The sequence below is a fragment of the Ochotona princeps genome, chromosome 4, assembly GCF_030435755.1.
Source record: "Ochotona princeps isolate mOchPri1 chromosome 4, mOchPri1.hap1, whole genome shotgun sequence".
In the NCBI taxonomy this organism is placed as follows: Eukaryota; Metazoa; Chordata; class Mammalia; order Lagomorpha; family Ochotonidae; genus Ochotona; species Ochotona princeps.
In genome coordinates this window covers 4,300,818-4,321,919 of record NC_080835.1, presented here as the reverse complement: position 1 = coordinate 4,321,919, position 21,102 = coordinate 4,300,818, and the positions used below count along the sequence as shown (strand labels likewise).

The 21,102-nt window shown below is 57.5% G+C and overlaps 1 protein-coding gene across 2 annotated transcripts; it reads left to right on the top strand.

Moving 5' to 3' along the window:
- Positions 1-5,248: 5,248 nt before the first annotated feature.
- Positions 5,249-20,778, top strand: DPP3 (dipeptidyl peptidase 3). Of its 2 annotated transcripts, none has more exons than XM_058662760.1 (18): positions 5,249-5,324; positions 6,257-6,531; positions 8,283-8,372; positions 9,101-9,238; positions 9,600-9,674; positions 9,900-9,993; positions 11,115-11,245; positions 11,375-11,505; positions 11,581-11,639; positions 12,292-12,486; positions 12,594-12,706; positions 12,956-13,048; positions 14,105-14,167; positions 14,263-14,387; positions 14,469-14,589; positions 15,416-15,595; positions 17,183-17,345; positions 20,250-20,778. In XM_058662760.1, exons 1-18 carry the CDS (start codon positions 5,273-5,275, stop codon positions 20,420-20,422), a joined length of 2,271 nt encoding a protein of 756 aa, XP_058518743.1. In that variant the 5' UTR covers positions 5,249-5,272; the 3' UTR covers positions 20,423-20,778. The 2 variants fall into 2 exon arrangements, with proteins under 2 accessions (XP_058518743.1, XP_058518744.1); XM_058662761.1 differs by lacking the exon at positions 5,249-5,324 and adding an exon at positions 5,338-5,357.
- Positions 20,779-21,102: the final 324 nt, after the last annotated feature.

The following is a 21,102-nucleotide window of genomic DNA, read 5'->3' as shown; positions in this document are numbered from 1 at the left end:
GGGCTGAAGTGAGTAGGGTTTTGCAGATGGTTCCATCCAGATGCCAGGGCCTTGTTAGTGGCACCTACCTGCAGGGTGCCAGCAAGTGAGCAAGATCCCGCCTTTCCAAGCTCGGGGTCCAAGGTCAGATGGGCACACACTGGTGCTGGCAGCTGACTGCCACCCTGGGCAAGCCAGGGAGTTCTGAGGACAAGCCATGTATGGCAGTCTGTTGAGAGGCAGGGTGAAGTTCTGGCAGGCAGCCCAGCTGAGGGGGCCAGCATGGAATGGTGGAGAAAACGCCTGGCAATCGATGGATGACCTTGGAGGGCAAGGGGGCAAAGAAGAATGGGAGGGGGGGCCTGATGGACCTCCATTCCCCAGGAGGTCAAGTTTGAACCGACCCTATTCACTTCTCATGATGGGTCGAGGGCCACACTGGAGTTGCCCCTACAGACAAACTGACCTGGGCATCACCTCTGCTGGGAGACAGTTCTAGAAGTTCAGGGAGTGCAAATCCAAGAGGGAAGGACTTGCCCAAGATCACATAGCTGTCTGAGGCCAGAGAAACCAGGTCTGACCTTTGAGTCTGGCGAGAGAACATGTAATTAGGGTCTTGCTTCCGGAGCACGGCCCTGCTATGGGTGGGCTGTGGGGGAGGACTAGCAGGGGCTTTCAAGTCTTCCCTTCCCACCCTACACATCCAGCTCTAGAAATCCTTCTCTCCTGTGTCTCTGGCCCTGCTGGGGACCAGGCATGGGTACCTGTGGGAGGAGAGACAAGGAGCGGGCCCACCCCGGACACTGCAGGGATCCCAGAGTGGTCAGTGGGAGGGGTCAGCAGGCCCTAGCGGCCCCAGTTCCACCCGTTGCCAGCACTTAGAGCCTGTTTCCCCAACTGTTCCATGAAATAGCAGTCCCTACCTCATGAACTGGCCGTACATGTACGCAAGGCACCTGTAACAAGAGAAACTCAATGTTAGTTCCTCAATTGTCTCTCTTTTGGTTCTTAACTCCCATGGGACAGAGCCAAGGATGGGAACAATCATAAGGCCAGGGCTCCATGGATATGCATGTGTGTGTGTTTGCATGTGTAAGGTGGAGCCAGCAGGGTGATAGAAGGTCTGAATAAAGCAGAGCTTCATTCAGGGATATTTGAGGAATGCTGCGTGGCCTTCTAGAAGTCAGTAAACCCCAGCCTCAGTTTCCCCAGTTGTACTACGGGTAAGGTGATCTGCTGTTCCAGCTTCCCGCCCAGCTGCTAAGCAAGCGACTGTAAGGGGCGATGGTGCAGCTTGTTTGGGGGACTGCGTTCATCGCCTGCCCCCTGGCGGCGGCAGACAGCACTGCCTGCTGAGTGTACACTTGTCAAGGGTGCAATTTGTCAAGGGTGCAACTTGTCAAGGGTGCAATTCCTACCCATTTTAAAGACAACGAAGAGGTGGACACTGTTCCTCCCTCTCTGTTCCTCTGCTTGCTTTTCAACTACATGGCCTCTTTTTTCAAAAGATCATGAGAATGGATACCCGTAAAAGCAGAGGGGTGACTTCCCCGACGCTGTAGGCAGTGCTGAGGTGCTGCGCTTGTCACCGTGGTCAGTCCTAAGGGTTGGGGCATTGTCATGCTGGCAGGACCTCACTGGCCGTCGAGTGGGCAGACACTTTCCTGGGCCTGTGTTCCGGGGCAGGCCAGGAGAACATGCAGGATTTCTGTCTCCCAATACACTGCACAACCCTAGGGGCCAGCGCTGCCAATCAACTCATCCCTGACACCTGTAGTATATTTGGAATGGATTCACTTTTTAAAAAAAATTATTGGGCCCGGCGGCGTGGCCTAGCGGCTAAAGTCCTCGCCTTGAACACACCAAGATCCCATATGGGTGCCGGTTCTAATCCCGGCAGCTCCACTTCCCATCCAGCTCCCTGCTTGTGGCCTGGGAAAGCAGTCAAGGACGGCCCAAAGCTTTGGGACCCTGCACCTGCATGGGAGACCCGGAAGAGGTTCCTGGTTCCCTGCTTCAGATTGGCGCAACACCGGCCGTTGCGCTCACTTGGGGAGTGAATCATCAGACAGAAGATCTTCCTCTCTGTATATCTGACTTTGTAATAAAATAAATAAATCTTTAAAAATTTATTTATTTTTATTGTAAAGGGAGATTGACAGAGATGGAGAGATAGAAAGATTTTCTGTCTACTGAGTCACTCCCCAAGTGGCTGCAATGGCTGGAGCTGCGACAATGGAAAGCCAGGAGAGCATTCCCCAGGTCTCCCACACCTGCAGGGACCCAAGGTTTGGGTTATCATCCACCACTTTTTTTTTTGAAGATTTATTTATTTTTATTACAAAGTCAGATATACACAGAGGAGGAGAGACAGAGAGGAAGATCTTCTGTCTGATGATTCAATCCCCAAGTGACTGCAATGGCCAGTGCTGTGCCAATCCGGAGCCAGGAGCCTCTTCCCGGTCTCCCACACGGGTGCAGGGTCCCAACGCTTTGAGCCATCCTCCACTGCTTTCCCAGGCCACAGGCAGGGAGCTGGATGGGAAGTGGAGCTGCCGGGATTAGAACAACCTGCACCCATATGGGATTTTGGTGCATTCAAGGTGAGGACTTTAGCCACTAGGCCACCGTGCTGAGCCCTATTTATTTACTTTTATTGGAAAGTCAGACATACAGAGAGGAGAGACAGAAAGATCTCTATACAAGGCAAGGACTTTAACCACTAGGCTACCATCCTGGGCCCATCCTCCACCACTTTTCCAGGTTGTAAACAGGTTGCTGGATGGGAAGTAGAGCAGCCAGGACATGAACTGGTGCCCATATGGGATGCTGATGCTTGCAGACAGAGGATTAGCCAGTTGAGCCATCGAACCTGACAATGGGTTCACTTTATAGCTTGGTTTTCTGGCTGACTGACGCAAGGTCACAGACACCTAAGTCCAGGTGACATGACCCAACTCTGAGACTTCCCCTCTGGCCCCTCCACAGGCCGTCCTCATCCAGTCCGGGATCTGCTAGACTCGGTCTGTCCCAGGCTGCCTCTCAGAGGGGCACAGAGGCGCCCCGTCTGTCCGGTACCCGGAGAGCTAAGGAACCAGCCACGCTCTTCCCGTCCTCACCGCGAAGCGCAGGGGCCTGAGGCAAGTGTGGTGAGCAGGGTGGTGAGGAGCTGCGGGGCGGGTTGTGCTCCGTCCCTGACTGCAGGCCCCAGCCACGGAGGCTTCCAGACTAGGGTGTCACCCCCAGGCCAGCAGGTCAGAGCCATGGGGGGACAGTTCCCAGAGCTCCATGCTGGCTGCAGCGTGGTTCTGTCAGCCAGTCAGCCAGTCAGCCAGTCAGCCAGCCAGTCAGTTAGCCAGTCAGCCAGTCAGCCAGCCAGCCAGCCAGTCAGTCAGTTAGCCAGTCAGCCAGTCAGTCAGCCAGTCAGCCAGTCAGTCAGCCAGTCAGCCAGTCAGCCAGTCAGCCAGTCAGCCAGCCAGCCAGTCAGCCAGTCAGCCAGTCAGTCAGCCAGTCAGCCAGTCAGTCAGTTAGCCAGTCAGCCAGCCAGCCAGTCAGTCAGTTAGCCAGTCAGCCAGTCAGTCAGCCAGTCAGCCAGTCAGTCAGCCAGTCAGCCAGTCAGCCAGTCAGCCAGTCAGCCAGCCAGTCAGTAAGCCAGCCAGTCAGTCAGTCAGTCAGTCAGTCAGTCAGCCAGTCAGCCAGTCAGTCAGTCAGCCAGTCAGCCAGCCAGTCAGCCAGTCAGTCAGCCAGCCAGTCAGTCAGTCAGTCAGCCAGCCAGCCAGCCAGTCAGCCAGTCAGCCAGTCAGCCAGCCAGTCAGTCAGCCAGTCAGCCAGCCAGTCAGTCAGCCAGCCAGTCAGTCAGCCAGTCAGTCAGCCAGCCAGTCAGTCAGCCAGCCAGCCAGTCAATCAGTCAGTCAGTCAGCCAGCCAGTCAGCCAGTCAGCCAGTCAGCCAGTCAGTCAGTCAGCCAGTCAGCCAGCCAGTCAGTCAGCCAGCCAGTCAGCCAGTCAGTCAGTCAGCCAGCCAGTCAGCCAGTCAGCCAGTCAGTCAGCCAGTCAGTCAGTCAGCCAGTCAGCCAGTCAGCCAGTCAGCCAGTCAGTCAGTCAGCCAGCCAGCCAGCCAGTCAGCTAGTCAGTCAGCCAGTCAGTCAGTCAGCCAGTCAGCCAGTCAGCCAGTCAGCCAGTCAGTCAGTCAGCCAGGCAGCCAGGCAGTCAGCCAGTCAGTCAGTCAGCCAGTCAGCCAGCCAGTCAGCCAGTCAGCCAGTCAGTCAGTCAGCCAGTCAGTCAGTCAGTCAGCCAGTCAGCCAGCCAGTCAGTCAGCCAGCCAGTCAGCCAGCCAGCCAGTCAGTCAGTCAGTCAGTCAGCCAGTCAGCCAGTCAATCAGCCAGCCAGCCAGTCAGCCAGCCAGTCAGCCAGTCAGCCAGTCAGCCAGTCAGCCAGTCAGCCAGTCAGCCAGTCAATCAGCCAGCCAGTCAGTCAGCCAGTCAGCCAGCCAGTCAGCCAGTCAGTCAGTCAGCCAGTCAGTCAGCCAGTCAGTCAGTCAGTCAGTCAGCCAGTCAGCCAGTCAGTCAGCCAGCCAGTCAGTCAGCCAGCCAGTCAATCAGTCAGCCAGTCAATCAGCCAGCCAGCCAGTCAGCCAGCCAGTCAGCCAGCTAGTCAGTCAGCCAGTCAGTCAGTCAGTCAGTCAGTCAGCAGCCAGCCAGTCAATCAGCCAGTCAGCCAGTCAGCCAGCCAGTCAATCAGCCAGCCAGTCAGTCAGTCAGTCAGCAGCCAGTCAGCCAGTCAGCCAGCCAGTCAGTCAGCCAGCCAGTCAATCAGTCAGCCAGCCAGTCAGTCAGCCAGCCAGTCAGTCAGTCAGTCAGTCAGCCAGTCAGCCAGTCAGTCAGTCAGCCAGTCAATCAGCCAGTCAGCCAGTCAGCCAGTCAGTCAGCCAGCCAGTCAGCCAGTCAACCGGCAGTCAGCCAGTCAAGTCAGCTGGTCATCCAGTCAGCCAGCCAGCCGACCAGTCAGTCGGTCTGTCAACTAGCCAGCCACGGCCCACTGGCCTAGGCCGCCCCCAGGCAGGGCACGAAGGTTGCTCAGTCCCAACGCGAGACTCACACAGGGACTATAGGTCACGAACTCAGGGCCCAGTCAGCGCCCCGCCGCGTAGCCCCTGGGGGCGGGGAGTCGGCCCGGCCGGGGGCGGAGCGGGAGGAGGAGCCCGTCCGGCACGTCTATTGGCTGAAGCTGACGCTTTTCTAGGACTCGGAGCCACGCCATTGGCCTATCGGGGCGGGGTTTGCGGCGCCCCAATGAATGGGGGAGCCGGAAGCAGGAAGTGAGTTTGGGAACGGAGCAGCTGCTGCAGGTGAGGTGCGGCGGCCCGGGTTTCAGGGTCAAGGTGTATCATCCCCAGGGGGTCAGGGCGAAGCTGGATCATTCTCTTTCTGCTCACCCTCCAGTACTCTTTCCAGATGCATCCAGGCCTCGGGGCCAAGGGCGCTCCAAGCAGCACCCCTTTTGGAACCTGTGGGATCCTGCTGTTGTGGCGGAGGCTTGGGGATGTCCCATGGGGAGGCTGGACGCTTGTTCCCGGGCAGGGAAGGGGGTGTGGAAAGTATCGTGGGTTGTGAGACGGCCTTGATCCTAAAGGAGCCTGGAAACCGCCCGGTTGTTTTCTGGCTTTGTCCAACCTCAGTTTCCCTAGCTGTAAACTGGGTTTCTCCTCCAGCCATGGACTTCTGCGACCTCCCTGGCCGCTCATTGGGTAGAGGGAGGAGAACGGGTCAGACCCCTGGAGCCAGGGGGACGCCAGGAAGGAAGTGCTCCTGTTGGGTGACTCATCTCATTTATAAATACCCCCCCCACACACACACACACTGGGGGCTGGTTATTATCATGCAGGTCCCACCCCCCGCTTTTTTTGTTTTTTACAGAAGAGATCAGGAAGTGCAAAACATGAAGCACTTGAGTTAAGTTGTAGAAGTTAGGCTGAGTCACGCTTGCTAGTGGGGTTACCTGCTGGCAGCCTGGGGGCCTGAGGGTGTTGAAGGGGACCGAGGATGGGGGCCAAGGCTGTGAGTCGGACCCCTAAGCTTTGTGGGTCCCCCCAACACTGGGCACTTGCTGTTTCCTTGGATCCAGCCCGCCATCTGAAATCAGCTTGTGCGCTGAGCAGGCACCCCAGTCTTTGCCTCCTGTGGGCGTGGAAGGCTGAGAGGAGATGGCCAGGGCTCGGAGCCAGTGTGTGTATGCGCGTGGTGTGAGGCCGTGATGACCACTGTGGCTGGCTTTCGGCAGGGCCCATGGCGGACACCCAGTACATCCTGCCCAATGACATCGGCGTGTCTAGCCTGGACTGCCGTGAGGCCTTTCGCCTGCTCTCGCCCACGGAGCGCCTCTACGCTCACCACCTGTCACGGGCTGCCTGGTACGGGGGCCTGGCTGTGCTGTTACAGACCTCCCCCGAAGCCCCCTACATCTATGCCCTGCTCAGCCGCCTCTTCCGAGCCCAGGACCCTGAGCAGCTGCAGCAGCACGCCTTGGCCGAGGGCCTCAGCGAGGAGGAATATCAGGTCAGTTCTGTCGGATGGGATACAGGAACATGGCTTGCTCTCTCGGGAGCAGCTCGGAGGATTCAACAAAAGGTTACACATTTAGGACCTTCCCTGCTAAACCCTCAGTGTTTTCCTTTGGAATAAATTCTTCTTAAGATGTATTTCCTTTTATTGGAAACGCAGATTGAAAGAGAAGGAGAGACAGAGAGAAAGATCTTCCATGTGCTGATTCATTCCCCAAATGGATGTAACAGCTGAGCTGAGCTGATCTAAAACCAGGAGTCAGCCAGCCAGCCAGTCACGGGTCTTCCACACTGGTGTGGAAGCCCAAGAACTTGGGCCATCCTGCTCTGCAGCCTTGCCAGGCCACAAGCAGGGAGCTGGATGGGAGGTGGAGCAGCCAGGACTTGAGCTGGAGCCCATATGGGATGCTGGTACAACAGGAGGAGGCTGGCTTAGCCTGCTAACTGTGATGCTGGTTCCTGGAATAAGTTTTTTCTCTTTTTAACAGTTTATTTATTTGAAAGGCAGACTTAACAGAGAGAGAGAAGGAAAGACAACGAGAGATCTTGCATCTACCGGTTCACTCCCTAAATGACCACAGCGGCCAGAAGTGGAAGTGGAGCTGCTGGACTTGAGCTGGTGCCCATGAGGGATGTTGATGTTGTAGGTTGTAGCTATCCACTACACGACTCTGGCCCCTGTAACACCTCCATATGGGCTGTCTGGGCCTGAGCATTGGGCTCACCCCCTTACAACAATGTTGGACTCCCAAGATGCGGCTGCCCTAATGATGGCAAAGGGCTCAGCAGGTGTGAGTTCTGGACTGGGTCTTTTGCGTGTGGCCTAGCTCTGGGCAGAAGGTCCTGCCTGTGCCATGGTGTTTAATTTGGATCCGGCAGACAAGCGCTACATGTATTCTCAGTGGCAGAAAGACACCAGACGAAGCACAACGTCTCTTTCCTGGTGCTAGTCCCAAGGACCCCGGCAAGGCTGCTGTGGCCGTGTATGTGTGTGTGTGTCCGTGTCACACGCTCACCCCGAAGGGCACTTCCTGATTGTACTTTGGCTGAGAGAGAGAGGGCGCCGTCCGTGTTCTGCATCCTGCGTTCTCACTAAATGCTACATCTTGGATAATTCACAGAGGGTCCGTAGGACTCCACTTCATTCTTTTCGATTGACCATGTCACCATCTCTTTGTCCCTGGGTGTATAGAGTGTGCCTGTCTTCTCCTGACAGGGCTTGAAGGGGTCTGCCTATAGAACAGAATGTTTGGCCCAAGATTTTGCATGTACCGTTGCCCGATTCTGTTACATCATCCTCCAAAAGCCTTTACTGGGCTAGTCTGTCCAACCAAGAGTCTTCGAGAATGTGGCCCTGCTTTCCTGTATGTGAGAGAGGAGGATTAGAGGCTGGTACCATGGCATAGCAAGCTAAGCCTCCACTTGTGATTCCAGCATCCCATGTGGGTGCCACTTCAAGTCCTGGCTGCTCCACTTCTTTTCTTTTTCTTTTTTGTTTTCTTTTAGTTTGATAATCTTTACATAGTTAATTAGGGCATGGCTGCTCCACTTCTGATCTAATTTCCTGCTTATGGCCTGGGAAAGCAGCAGAGGTTGGCTTAGGTTCTTGGGCCCCTGTACCCACCTGGGAGACCTGGAAGGGGCTCCTGGCTCCCAGTTCCGGATCCACTCAGCTCTGGCCTTTGAGGCCTGGGGTGGGAGAAGCAGGCTGTACTTCCTGTCTCTGATGCCTGTCTCCTCCCTCAGGCATTCCTGGTCTATGCAGCGGGCGTCTTCTCCAACATGGGCAACTATAAATCTTTTGGCGACACCAAGTTTGTTCCCAACCTGCCCAAGGTGAGGTGAGGGGAAGTTGAGGAGGATGGGGAGGAGGGGTCTCGTGGAGTGGGGGTAAGGATGGCAGAAGGAGCCCAGAGTTGAGGGGTGCCAGCCACTGGTACACTGTGACACCCTGAGGGTGGGCAGGCTCTTTGTGGATGAACAAGCCCAGCACCTGGGATGGTATTGACCCAGGGCTCAGATCAGGGTGGAATGTGGCCGTGGGAAGCTGGGGTATCTGGGAGAGTGGAACCCCCTCATCTTCAAGGGGTGGAGAGAGGAGGAACGAAGGTGTATTGGTCCACTCTTTGTTGCTATAATGAAATACTTGAGGCTGTGTGACTCCGTGAGGAATATAGGTCTGCTTTGGCTCATGGTTCTGTCTCAGGGTTGAGGACCTGCATCCAGGGGCGGCCTTCTTGCTGAGGTGGCACAGGGCATGGTGGGGTGAGACCTGTCCCTTCTCAGGGTCACCCTGCTGGCCTTCTGTAACCCTAGTCACCTCCCAAAGGCCCCACCTCCAGACCAGAGTCAGATGAAGTCCCTGCCCCGCAGCCCCTCACCATGGCACCCAAGGTCAATGCCTGAGTGCCATCTTGGAGCACCTGGCCTGGGCATCTTCCGTGGAGACCCCAGGGTTGGGTTGGGAGGGAGGCAGGAGTCTTTGGACGTGGAGCTGGGAGGGGATACTCTGGAGGCTGAGTTTGTGCGGTGGTGCCCCCACCAACAGCATCCTTCCCCTGCAGGAGAAGCTGGAGCGGGTGATCCTGGGAAGCAAGGCAGCCCAGCAGCATCCTGAAGAAGTCAGGGGCCTGTGGCAGACCTGCGGGGAGCTCATGTTCTCTTTGGCACCAAGGCTTCGGCACCTGGGGCTGGGGAAGGAGGTGAGGCACCAAGTGCGTGGGCGGCAGAAAGCGTCCTCCCAGGCCCTCCAGGTTGGAGGCAGGGGTGGGCAGCAGGCCCTGCCTCATGCTCGTCAAGGCCCAGCCACTCTGCCCAGCCGGCCTCAGTCGTGTCCCCTGTGATATGGGAATCAGGGCAGACACAATGTCTCCCGGGGACCTCCCAAAGCTGACATCCCAGGATACTGGGTACGGGAGCTGGGGAGGGTGAGGGGAGTGGTCGCTGGCTTCCTATCTCCAGAGGCTGCCGAGAAGAGGTACAGGAAGCTCTCAGAGGGCCTTGCCAGCCCCTCCTGTCGCTCCCAGCCTCCGCAACTCCTCGCCTCTCCCTGTTCCCTGACAGGGAATCACCACCTACTTTTCTGGGGACTGCACCATGGAGGACGCCAAACTGGCCCAAGACTTCCTGGACTCACAGGTGGGAGTCCTCCTCCTGCCCCACCCCCACGCCAGCACCTGTTCCTGGGCTTCACCTGGGACCCAACCGTTGGCAGGTGGAGCAGAGTGGAGAGCCAGCCCAGCCTGCCCACTGCTGCCCACGCCAAGTCAGTGGGGGGCGGGAGGTGCTTTTCCCCGGGCTGATCTCTCTCCCCCTCCGTGTGCCATGCCCCCTCTGGTCCTCACTGGCCCCCAACTCTTCCAGAACCTCAGTGCCTACAACACGCGGCTCTTCAAGGAACTTGACGGGGACGGGAAGCCCCGCTACGAGGTGCGGCTGGCGTCGGTGCTGAACACAGGTCAGCTCCGGCCCTGGATTCCCACGGGCCCTCACCCCCTCCACTCCTGAGCCGCCAACCCAGCTACTCCCACTGGACAGGGCCCTGCTCTCCCAGGTCTCCATGCCTGGGGCCTGCCACTGCTTCTGGTTTTTCTGTTTGCTTCTCCACAGTCAGGCGAGGAGCACGCTTTGTTGGTCCCCACCTGGTCTCAAGTCCACCCTGGAGCCAGGTGGCAAGGGGCGAGGTCAGCCGTTCCTTCTAGGAGGGACAACATTGTGTTGTGGTGCCAGTGGGTCAGGAGTGTCCAAGGACATTAGAGATTGGCCCTTGACCCCCAGCCCCAGCCTGGCCTTGGCCATCACAGGCATTTAGAAAGTGAAGCAGATGTAGACACTCCCGCTTCACCCTATCTGTGTCACAGATAACTTTATAATCCAAAAAGCAAATATGGCACACGGGGTATGATGGCGTGTTGGTGTCATGTGGCCCCTGCCCTCCTGGGCTCACAGCTGCGCCCAAGCTTCCCCGGTTTCAGTTTCACCGGGAAAGTGACTGTCCTTTTTTTTTTTTTTTGTCTGTTTGCTTGGGTAAGATTGACTTATTTTTTGAAAGGCAAAGTTAAGAGAGGGAGAGACAGATCTTTCCATCTGCTGGTTGACTTCTCAAATGGCCACAGCAGCCGGCCCTGAGCTGGCCTGAAGCTGGGAGGCTGGAGTGCCTTCGGCGTCTGCCACGTGGGTGCAGGGCCCTTTAAGCACTGGGGTCATCCACCACTACTTCCCCAGAGCTGGATGGGAACTTAAACCAGTGCCCATGTGGGATGTTGGCTGTACAGGCAGAAGCTTAGCAAGCTATGCCTCGCAGCCATCTTTTAAGATACAGTCTGTTCCTCTGGGTTTCGATCCTGGCTGGCCTCCTGTGGCCCACATGCCCCTTGTGCCTTGGAGTCCCCATCTATAAAATGGAAAGTTGGGGTGGGCATTGACAAGCTAATCGTATAAAGGACCTGAACCAAGCGTGTCACCTGGCCATTTTATCCTCATCCCTCAGTGGTGTGCTGGGGAGCCACTGATGATCTTAGAGCCTGCAGGCTGTGGTCGGAAGCCTGCTGAGGTACCTCCTGCCGGCCTTTCCCCCAGAGCCTTCTCCTGACTCGGATGTGGCTTCCAAGCTGAAGAGCTACGAGTTCCGGGGCAGCCACTTCCGGGTGACCCGGGGTGACTATAGTCCCATCCTCCAGAAGGTGGTGGAGCAGCTGGAGAATGCCAAGGTAGGGTCGGCTGCAGTTGTGGGGGCTTGGGCTTTATGTGTGTGTCGGGGGGACCCCTCTCCCCCATGCTGGAGCAGCCCAGGAGGCCTGCAGCTGACTGACAGGGCTTACCTCCTCCCACTTCACCAGGCGTACGCAGCCAACACCCACCAGGAGCAGATGCTGGCCCAGTACATGGAGAGCTTCACACAGGGCTCCATCGAGGCCCACAAGCGGGGCTCTCGCTTCTGGATCCAGGACAAGGCCCCCATCGTGGAGAGGTGAGGTCCCTGCCTCTAGCCCCAGCCCCTCCTGCCCACCCCTGCTGCATCCGAGTTCTTCTCTCCCCTCTCTAGTTACATCGGGTTCATCGAGAGCTATCGTGACCCCTTCGGTTCCCGGGGAGAGTTTGAAGGTAACTTCTGCTGCACGCAGGTTGGGGGCAGCGTCTTTTTTCCCTGGTCCAAGTTCAGGCTACCCACCCCCCAATCCAGGGCTGTCTCTTCCTTCTACCTGCCAATGAGCGTAGTAACAGCAGCAGCTGTGGTAAATATTAACCTTATATGCTGTGTCCCAGATGCAGTGACGCAAAGCTGACCCTTGTTCAGATATCCCCATGTTAGCAGTATTTGGATCCACACATGACAGCCCTGAGTGGGACCTGGGCCACAGGCAGCAGGTGCAGGGCCCAGGCTCTAGGCAGACTGCTGCGAAAGTTCCCAAATCTGGCCTGGCTCCCTGGGTGTGTGACCTCGGGCTGAGTGACCTTAGCTTTGGCCAGATGGGAGGTGATGAACACAGGCTGCTGCATTTGGAGGCTGGAAGAGTGACTGACATGAACAGTCATCCATCCCAGGGGTGAGCCTGGGAGGAGCAGCCCCTGGCCCAGGGGCCGGAGGAAGAGTAGGCCAGGCCACCCACCTGCAAGCACTCCTGCCTAGGACCCAATGCGGCAGGATCCCTGCTGTCCCCAACGGGGCAGCTGTGCCCAGGAGGCGTGGCACACATGCATGGCAGGGGCGGGACCAGGCCTGACGCCCCCTCCATGGCTTCTGCCATCCCCACAGGCTTCGTGGCCATGGTGAACAAAGCCATGAGTGCCAAGTTTGAGCGGCTGGTGGCCAGTGCGGAGCAGCTGCTGAAGGAGCTGCCCTGGCCACCCGCCTTCGAGAAGGACAAGTTCCTCACCCCCGACTTCACCTCCCTGGACGTCCTCACCTTCGCGGGCTCCGGGATCCCCGCCGGCATCAACATCCCCAACTGTGAGTTTCCTTCCTCCGTGTCTTCCCCTCCCCCATGCATCCCCTGCTCCGTGCCGCTACCAGCCCTCTGTTTTATCTGACCTTTGCCCCTTCTCCCTGACCCCCAGACGATGACCTGAGGCAGACTGAAGGCTTCAAGAACGTGTCACTGGGAAATGTGCTGGCCGTGGCCTATACCACACAGCGGGAGAAACTCACCTTTCTGGAGGAGGACGACAAGGTGAACAGGCTGAGCAGGGCCAGGCCTCAGCAGTTCTGGCTCAAGAACTGCCCTGGGAAGAGTGCGGCTTCCGTCCTGGCTGGGCTACTGAGTTGTGCCACTGTGGGTCACACCAAGGAGCAGGCCCTGCCCCCTCCCTCCCTTCCGGGTGGCTGCTAGGCTTGGTCGGGGAGACCGTGCGCCATGGCCAGCCCTGGGGTTGGCCTGGGCGGACAACAGACAGAGGGGTCCCCTGACTTGTCCTGACAGGACCTGTACATCCGCTGGAAGGGGCCCTCCTTCGACGTGCAGGTCGGGCTGCATGAGCTGCTGGGCCATGGCAGCGGCAAGCTTTTCGTGCAGGTGAGAAGGTTCCACCAGTGGTGGTACTGGAGGTGTGGGGCTCCCTCTGCCTCCACCTGGGGTGTAGAGGCCCCAGCCCTCTGCGGGCTCTGGGGTGGTGAGGAAACAACCCTGCCAGCAGAGAGAGCTCTGATGAGCCCATTGGTGTATGGAGGGTTCTGGGAGGTCGCAGCTACTGCCCCCGTTCCTTGAGGCAGAGCAGTGCTCGGGGTCTGGGTGGGCGTAGCCTCTGGCAGAGACTGGGCTGGGTTACGCATGCTCCCTGTGCTGAGGCTGCGGCACTTTGTCCTCACGTTGCTGCTCCCCTGGCCGGGAATTTCTGGGTATCATGGCGGTGGGAAGCTACCTCTCCTCAGAGCTGCCCCTTCCTGCTGACAGCAGCCTGGTGGGCATCTTGTCCAGCTGGTGACCTCCCTGGCATGTATGTTACCCGCATTAGGCCCAGGATGGCTCTTGCGTTGATGGGGTTCCTGGCCAAGCTGGGTGGTGCTCCCTGGCCCGCCCCAGGTACTTGGCGCGTGGCTGTTCCTGTTAAGAGACACTGTGGTACTTGCGGGTTCTGATTTATTGTCGAGAGATGGGGGAAAGTCTTCCACCATCTGATGCACAAATGTCTGCAACGGCCAGGGCTAGGCCAGGCCAAAGCCAGGAGCCTGGAACCCCGTCCAAGTCTCCATATGGGTGGCAGTGTTTAAGCCGTCACCTGCTGCCTCCTGGGTGCACACTGGTGGGGTGCTGGACTTGGAGGCAGAGCCGGGACTTGAACCAGGCACTCGGGGTCTGAGATGTGGGTGCCTAGACATGTCTTCACTGCTGTGCCCAACACCCACCCAAGTGTGGGTCTGTCTGTGACCAGGGGACCCTCTTAGTCTGCCCCTCCGTATCCCTTTCTGTGCTGTAGGTAGGGAGCTGGCAGGCTCAGAGAGGCCGTGGCGTCCCAGGCCCCAGGCTTGCCAGCCTCACCATCCGGAGCCACTTCTCAGATCCAGGACTGGGATGGGACCCCCCCAACCCCGCCACCCCTCACTCAACTCTGTGTGCCTGACCCTCCTGCAGGATGAGAAAGGAGCACTGAACTTCGACCAGGAGACAGTGGTCAATCCGGAGACCGGGGAGCGGGTGAGGGCAGCCAGCATGCTGGGGAGGTGGGCACGGGAGGGGGTTGGCAGAGCCACCCCACCCCTAATCTGGCTTCCCCGGGATTCTTCTCCCAGATCCAGAGCTGGTACCGCAGCGGCGAGACCTGGGACAGCAAGTTCAGCAACATCGCCTCGAGCTACGAGGAGTGCCGGGCCGAGAGCGTGGGCCTCTACCTCTGCCTCAACCCTCAAGTGCTGGAGTAGGAGCAGTGGGCTGGGAGGTGCACGCCCCTACCCCGCCGTCGGCTTCTCCTCTGACCCTCCCGTCACGGTCATTCCAGGATCTTTGGCTTCAAGGGAGCTGATGCGGAAGACGTGATCTATGTGAACTGGCTCAACATGGCTCGGGCCGGGCTGCTGGCTCTGGAGTTCTATACCCCTGAGGCCTCCAGCTGGCGACAGGTGCAGGGGCCAGGCGAAGGGGAGGCTGGGTGCGAGGATGGGACCCCAGGCTTGCCCGTAGGTGAACTGGGCCTAATCCCGGCCACCAAAGTGACTATTGTGAGTCAGCCTCAGTGTCCCTTGTCTGTGAAGTGGGAGTGGTCTTCCCTCCTCCCTCCCTGATATTTAGGGGGTGTCAGAGGGCACAATTTTCCTCCCCCCACCAGCAGCCCATTTTGCACTGTGCATACACCAAGTACACTCCAGGGAATTAACTGGTACCAGGACCAACCGTAGGGAAGCTTCAGATGTTTGGTGAGCAGTGTGGTTCCAGAAAGTTCCTGGTGAGCAGCAAAACAGCTTGCGTACAGCCCCTGAGCCCACCAGCTGGACTGCCCAGTTCCCATGTGCACTTTGCAAAGAGGGAAAGCAAGAGAGATTTTTTTTCTATAAACACACATCTGTGGGTTTGAAGAAGCATTGTAACATCGTGAGATGCACTCGTGTCTGGGGCCTGGTTCTGCTTTTCCCCGCTGTGTGACCCTGAGCCAGTCCCTTCTCCCCTCTGGGCCTCTGTTGGTCAACGGGGGCTGGCGGTGCCCAGTGGCATCATTCTTGAGGAGCACCCACAAGACTGGGCAGGAGAAAGCACGTGGGGTGCTGGCAGAGAGGGGCCCCCCAGGATGGGAAAGCAGGAAGCAGGATGAGTGACATAGGATGGGGTGGGGCCTTACCGTCGGCCACTCTGGGCAACTTTGGAAGTAGGCAGGCAGAAAAGGGCCGGCAGGGTGCCCAAAGATGGGGTGGCCATGTGAACTCCTCCGCTGTCTCCGTATCCGCCCTACAGGCCCACATGCAGGCCCGCTTTGTGATCCTGAGGGTCCTGCTGGAGGCCGGCGAAGGCCTCGTTACCGTCACCCCCACCACAGGCGCAGATGGACGCCCAGATGCCCGAGTGCGCCTTGACCGGAACAAGATCCGGTCGGTGGGCAGGCCTGCCCTAGAACGGTTCCTGCGGAGGCTGCAGGTAAGTGGGTCCCCTTGGACTTCCCCCCACCATCTCTGCATTCCCCGCTCCAACCCTGTTAACAGAGCCTTGGGGTCTCCAGGGTCAGTTCCTTCCTCCATTCCACACGTCTCACAGCCCGTGTTGGGGAGTTGCAGGCGAAGCCCCATCACAGTGGGGAAAGGCATGCCAGGCGGGAGACAGCCAATGCAACCACATGATGGGCGGGTGTGCCTGGAGGGGAACAGGGTGCAGGGCCACCTGAGCTTGGGTGGCCAGGGCAGGCTTCGTGGAGGAGGTGTCACTGGAGCCGGCATGAAATGTCAAGAAGGAACCAGCTAGAAGCTGTTGTCACCTCTCTGGGGCCCCACCTGTTGATGGCTTAGATCTGTCTCACTGTCTTACTTCACAAAGACGAAACAAAACAGCATAGGGAGGGAGCCCAGTGGGTGGGGACGTGGTCTGAGCGGCTGAGCCTCTGCCGGGCCTGGCCTCTAATCTACACACTAAGTCACACAAAGAAACAGTTGCCTGCCACGGCCTCCTGCGTGTGACTTACCCAATTCGCCATTTTTTTTCATAAATGATCATGTGTCCTGGCCATTAAAGTAAAATAAAGTTAGAAATTAAAAGCCAGTCACTGTAAAACAGCGCGATGGATTGGATCCCAGAGAGGTGAAAACCCCTGACATCTGACGTCCATAGCTAAAGAGTAAGACACCAGTTATGTAAGAGTTAGCAACGGGAAGCTGGGCTGGGCTGCTACCTTGCCAGCTTTCTCTAGATCTAAAATTATTCCACAAACTTTTGTTTTTTTCCCCTAAAGATTTATTTTATTTGCAAGTCAGAGTTACAGAGTGAGACAGAGGGAGAGACAAAGAGATCTTCCATCTGCAAACGGCTGCAATGGCCAGATCTGGGCTGGTCCAAACCCTGCAGCCAGGAATTTCTTCCCAGTCTACCACATGGGTTAAGAGACACAAAAGGCCTTGACCCATCTCTGTTGCTTTCCCAAGCTATTAGCAGGGAGCTGGTTCGCAAGTGGAGCAGCCAGGACTTGAATTAGCACCTGTATGGGATGTCAGCACCACAGGCAGAGGAGTAGCTAGCTATACCACCACAGCGCCCTCCCCGCCCCCCAACACTTTATTAATAATAGCAATCAGTCATTCGACAGAGGAATCAAATTCCAGCTCCTGCCAGCCTTGAGCAGCTGATGTCGAGTTGGCATGGAGCTTCCCGGCAGCTTCTGGGAGCTGGGTCTCCATGCCGGAGAGGCCCTTCCATGCCACAGTCTTGGCGATGATTTGAAAGAAAATGGGGCATTTAGGGGGTTGTTTTCCTGGATCAGGTCCTGGAAAAAGCCAACAGCACAGCCAGCAGGGAAGCCTTGACCAGGAATCCCAAATGTAGCCGTGCTCTCGGCCTACCCCACATTGTCAGAACTGGCAGAGGCTGGGAGTATTCATGTTCGGGGCACCTTGGAAAGGCCTCAGTTCCTTTCCCAGGGGAGGAGCCCCCATGGCTCAGTCACCCCTTAACACCGTCGCGGTCGTCACGGGAGCTCCTGAGTTCCAGCCTAGGCACCCAGACACCGGCTCCCTCTAGGTGCTGAAGTCCACGGGGGACGTGGTGGGCGGGAGAGCCCTGTACGAGGGCTACGCCACGGTCACCGACGAGCCTCCCGAGTGCTTCCTCACCCTCCGGGACACGGTGCTGCTGCGCAAGGAGGCCCGCAAGCTCATTGTTCAGCCCAACACCCGCCTGGAAGGTAGAGAACCCCGGGGCCCTTGGGTGAGGGCGCAGGGAGGGTGCCTGGGGCTCCGGAGACACTGCCTGGGGCGCTCCCTACCGGCCGCCCTCCTGTGCTATGGGGCCTTCCCATGCCAGACCTCAAGCCGAGGCCTCTGCCGCTAACACACACGCATGCACAAGCGCACTTGGAGCCTGCTGGGCTGCATTAGCAGCTGGGGCTGCATCTGGACGCTGAGGCCCAGCGAGTGTCCACGCACAAGGTCAGGTCAGGCTGCAAGCTGGGACTCAGCAGGCCCAGCGGAACCCAGGGATGAACTTGAATCAGTGGCCTCATCTTCCTCCTGCCTTACCAAATGACCATTCCATTTCCGGGGCATTCTGAGCCTATCCGCATGCCACTGGACCCGCTGGACCTTCCATCCACGTGGTCCACTGAGCTCACTCGCCTCCTGTGACAGGTTGGAGCCGCGGCTCCTTTGGCCCTGCCTGTCTCCCCGCAGGTCTGTAGGTCGGCTGCTCGCCATTCCAGTTCCTGCCAAGAGGCATGGCCCTTGAGGTGTGCTCCTGACCCCTCAGCCGGCCAGCAGCGTACCCCTTCACGGTCATTTTCTTGGCACATTCATCATGCTTCGCCTATTGCTGGTGTGTCTCCATGACAGCATGGACCCTGCTCGCACAGCAGCTGCCCCGGGGGCTTGCCAGCTGGTTTTACCAGGTCCTGCCGTGCCTGCATGACCCACTGGGGGCTGAGCAGTGAAGAGGACCCAGGCCCTCCTTTCAGATATTTCACGGCCTGTCAGGGACGACAAGATATGGCAACAAATCGTTGCACAAGCAAAGCATGACAGCCCAAAGAATGAGACAAAGCCTTGAACACCTGGAGCAGGGGTGGGGATGGGGGAGCCTTTGTTCTGCCCCAGGCCATTGGGTATTTGTGACACCATTCATGGGCCCAACAGAATTTTCTTTTTTTCTTTTCTCAAGATTTATTTTTACTACAAAGTCAGATATACAGAGGAGGAGAGATAGAGAAGAAGATCTTCCGTCTGATGATTCACTCCCCAAGTGTGCCATTCTGGAGCCAGGAGCCAAGAACTTCCTCCAGGTCTCCCACACAGGTGCAGGGTCCCAAGGCTTTGGGCCGTCCTTGACTATTTCCCAGGCCACAAGCAGGGAGCTGGATGGGAAGTGGAGCTGCCAGGATTAGAACCAACGCCCATATGGGATCCCGGCGTGTTCAAGGCGAGGACTTTAGCCACTAGGCCACGGCGCCAGGCCCCCCACAGAATTTTCAACTGGGAAACGAAGCACTCTAGACTTAGGGAATTTCAAGTCCCACCTGTGTGTACCTGGGCAGAACTAGATCAGATGATCTCGCCAACCAACCTCCAGCAGCCCGCATGGGAGCGCAGACGTCCCGCTTGCCTTACAGGGAGGAAGAGACAGTGGCTGCCATTGAGAGCTTCTGGAAGTGTCTGAGGGAGGCAGTGGGGGCTAGACCAGCACTGAAGGAAGGACAGGTTGGGTCCTCAGAGGCAGGAGTGATGGTGATGATATGGCAATGACACGCCAGCTAACTCAGCAGGACCCCTGTATGCTGTGCACCCGGTTAACACTTCCTATAGACGAACTGCTGGCGGCTTGGGGAGGCAGGGCTGTCGGCCTCACTGTCACAATTTGCAGCCAGGACTTGAACTGGGGCCATCCGGACTTGCTTTTAGTTCCCATATAGCTTAGGATGCCAAGAGCCCAGGGCACCATTTGAAGGTGGAGCAGCAGCAGTGTGTTGGGGAGTGTTGGGGGCCATGATTGGCATGAGCCTGCAGTCGCTCCCTGCAATAGGTCCATTTCAAAGATGAATAAACTGGCTTGGAGGTGATGATGTGGGGAGCAGATGTAGCACCTGCCAAACCCCAGGCAACATGTTAGTGTTGTGCTCAGTAAGCCCATACCAAGCCTTCCCCTGTAGAGATGAAACTGAGGCTTAGAATAATCCAGAAAGGAAGCAGCTGCTAAACTGAACAGGAGGCTGTCTCTGTTTTGACTAACACGGCACCTGGCATAAGCCTTTCTGAAGTGAAGGCAGGAAGGCAAACAGGCAGCAGGGTTTTGTTGTTGTTTTTAAAGATTTATTTTCATTGGAAAGGCAGATATACAGAGAGGAGGAGAGACAGAGAGGAAGATCTTCCGTCCGATGATTCATTCCCCAAGTGAGCCGCAACAGCTGGAGCTGAGCCAATACAAAGCCAGGAACCAGGAGCTCTTCTTATTTTTGAGGATGGCCCAAAACCTTGGGACCCTGCAGCTGCTTGGGAGGACCTGGAAGAGACTCCTGGCTCCTGGCTTTGGATCTGCTCAGCTCTGGCTGTTGAGGCCGCTTGGGGAGTGAATCATCGATGGAAGATCTTCCTCTCTGTCTCTCCTCCTCTCTGTAATATCTGAATTTCCAGTAAAGGCAAAATAAATCTTTTAAAAACAGATTTGTTTTAGAGGCAGAACAACAGAGAAGAGAGATCTACCGTCCACAGGCTCACACCCCTCCCCCCCCATTTGGGTGAGGTCTGTGTCTCCCACATGGGTGACAGAGCCCAAGTACTTAGGTCGTCATTTGCTGCCTTCTACCAGGGGCGCTTGAGCAGGGGAGCTGGATGGGAAACTGAGCAGCCAGGACTCGAACCAGTGCCAGCATCCCCGGCTGCTGCACCACAACTTCAGCCCCAGCAGCCATTCATTCAGTAAACTTGCTGTAGCACTGTGAGGACGGAATTAAGGCCCTGGGCCTGAAGCCCAGGGCTTGGCTGTTGAGAGCCGGCGGCGCCCAGTCAGTCATGGTGGTCACTAGTGGACTCTGCTCCCCTGTCCAGCCCCTTCTCTGCCGTTGAGCTCCAACCTCTCCTCCCCCTGCCATCTGCTCCCGCAGGTTCTGAAGTGCAGCTGCTGGAGTATGAAGCTTCGGCCGCTGGCCTCATCCGCTCCTTCTCCGAGCGCTTCCCAGAGGACGGACCCCAGCTGGAGGCGCTGCTCACTCAGCTGGCCGCCGCCGATGCCCGATTCTGGAAGGGCCCCACTGAGGCCCCATTCCACCAGGCTTGAGGGGAATGGTGTGTGGCTGCAACCCAGCCCCTCAGAAGGCTGCAGGTGGTGTGTGCATGCCAGGGGCTGGGCAGGGCTCAGCCTGCTGGTGCTACCCCCACCGAGGGTGGGGACACAGACCACAGACATCTTTTTACGGTTTGCCAAGCATTTCCCCTCCGCCAAGTCTGTTGTATCATTGCTGTCATGCTGCCTTGGGGCGGAGTGTGGAACTCCAGGACGGCTTCTCCCTGTTTGCCAGCTAAGGAGTCTGGATCCCACAGGGCTTTCCTGACACACAGTCCTGAGTTCACATTCAGCGCCCTCCATGTGTTAAACTTTTATAACCAGAAAATAAAGGCTAGAAATGACCCCCACCACCATCTTTGCAGTGTGTGTGTGATTCCCAGCAAGGGGAGTGGGATCCAGGCCAGGGGAGGAGGGAATTGGGGGGTGGTCATCTTCAGCCCCTGTTCACCTGCCCTGGCATGTGCTCCCAGTGAGGACGCACATGCTCCGAGGTCCTCCCCTGTGGCTTCTCTAGCATTCTGAACTATCCTGTAAGTTTGAAAATAGGAAAACCTTGTACTACTTCTGGGGTCCTCTGGTTGTCCGGACAAACAGGGCGCCCGAGTTAAGGCTGATTGTCCATGCACCAGCTTTTTCACCCGGTAGCTTTCTTGACACCCCTCTCCAGGCCG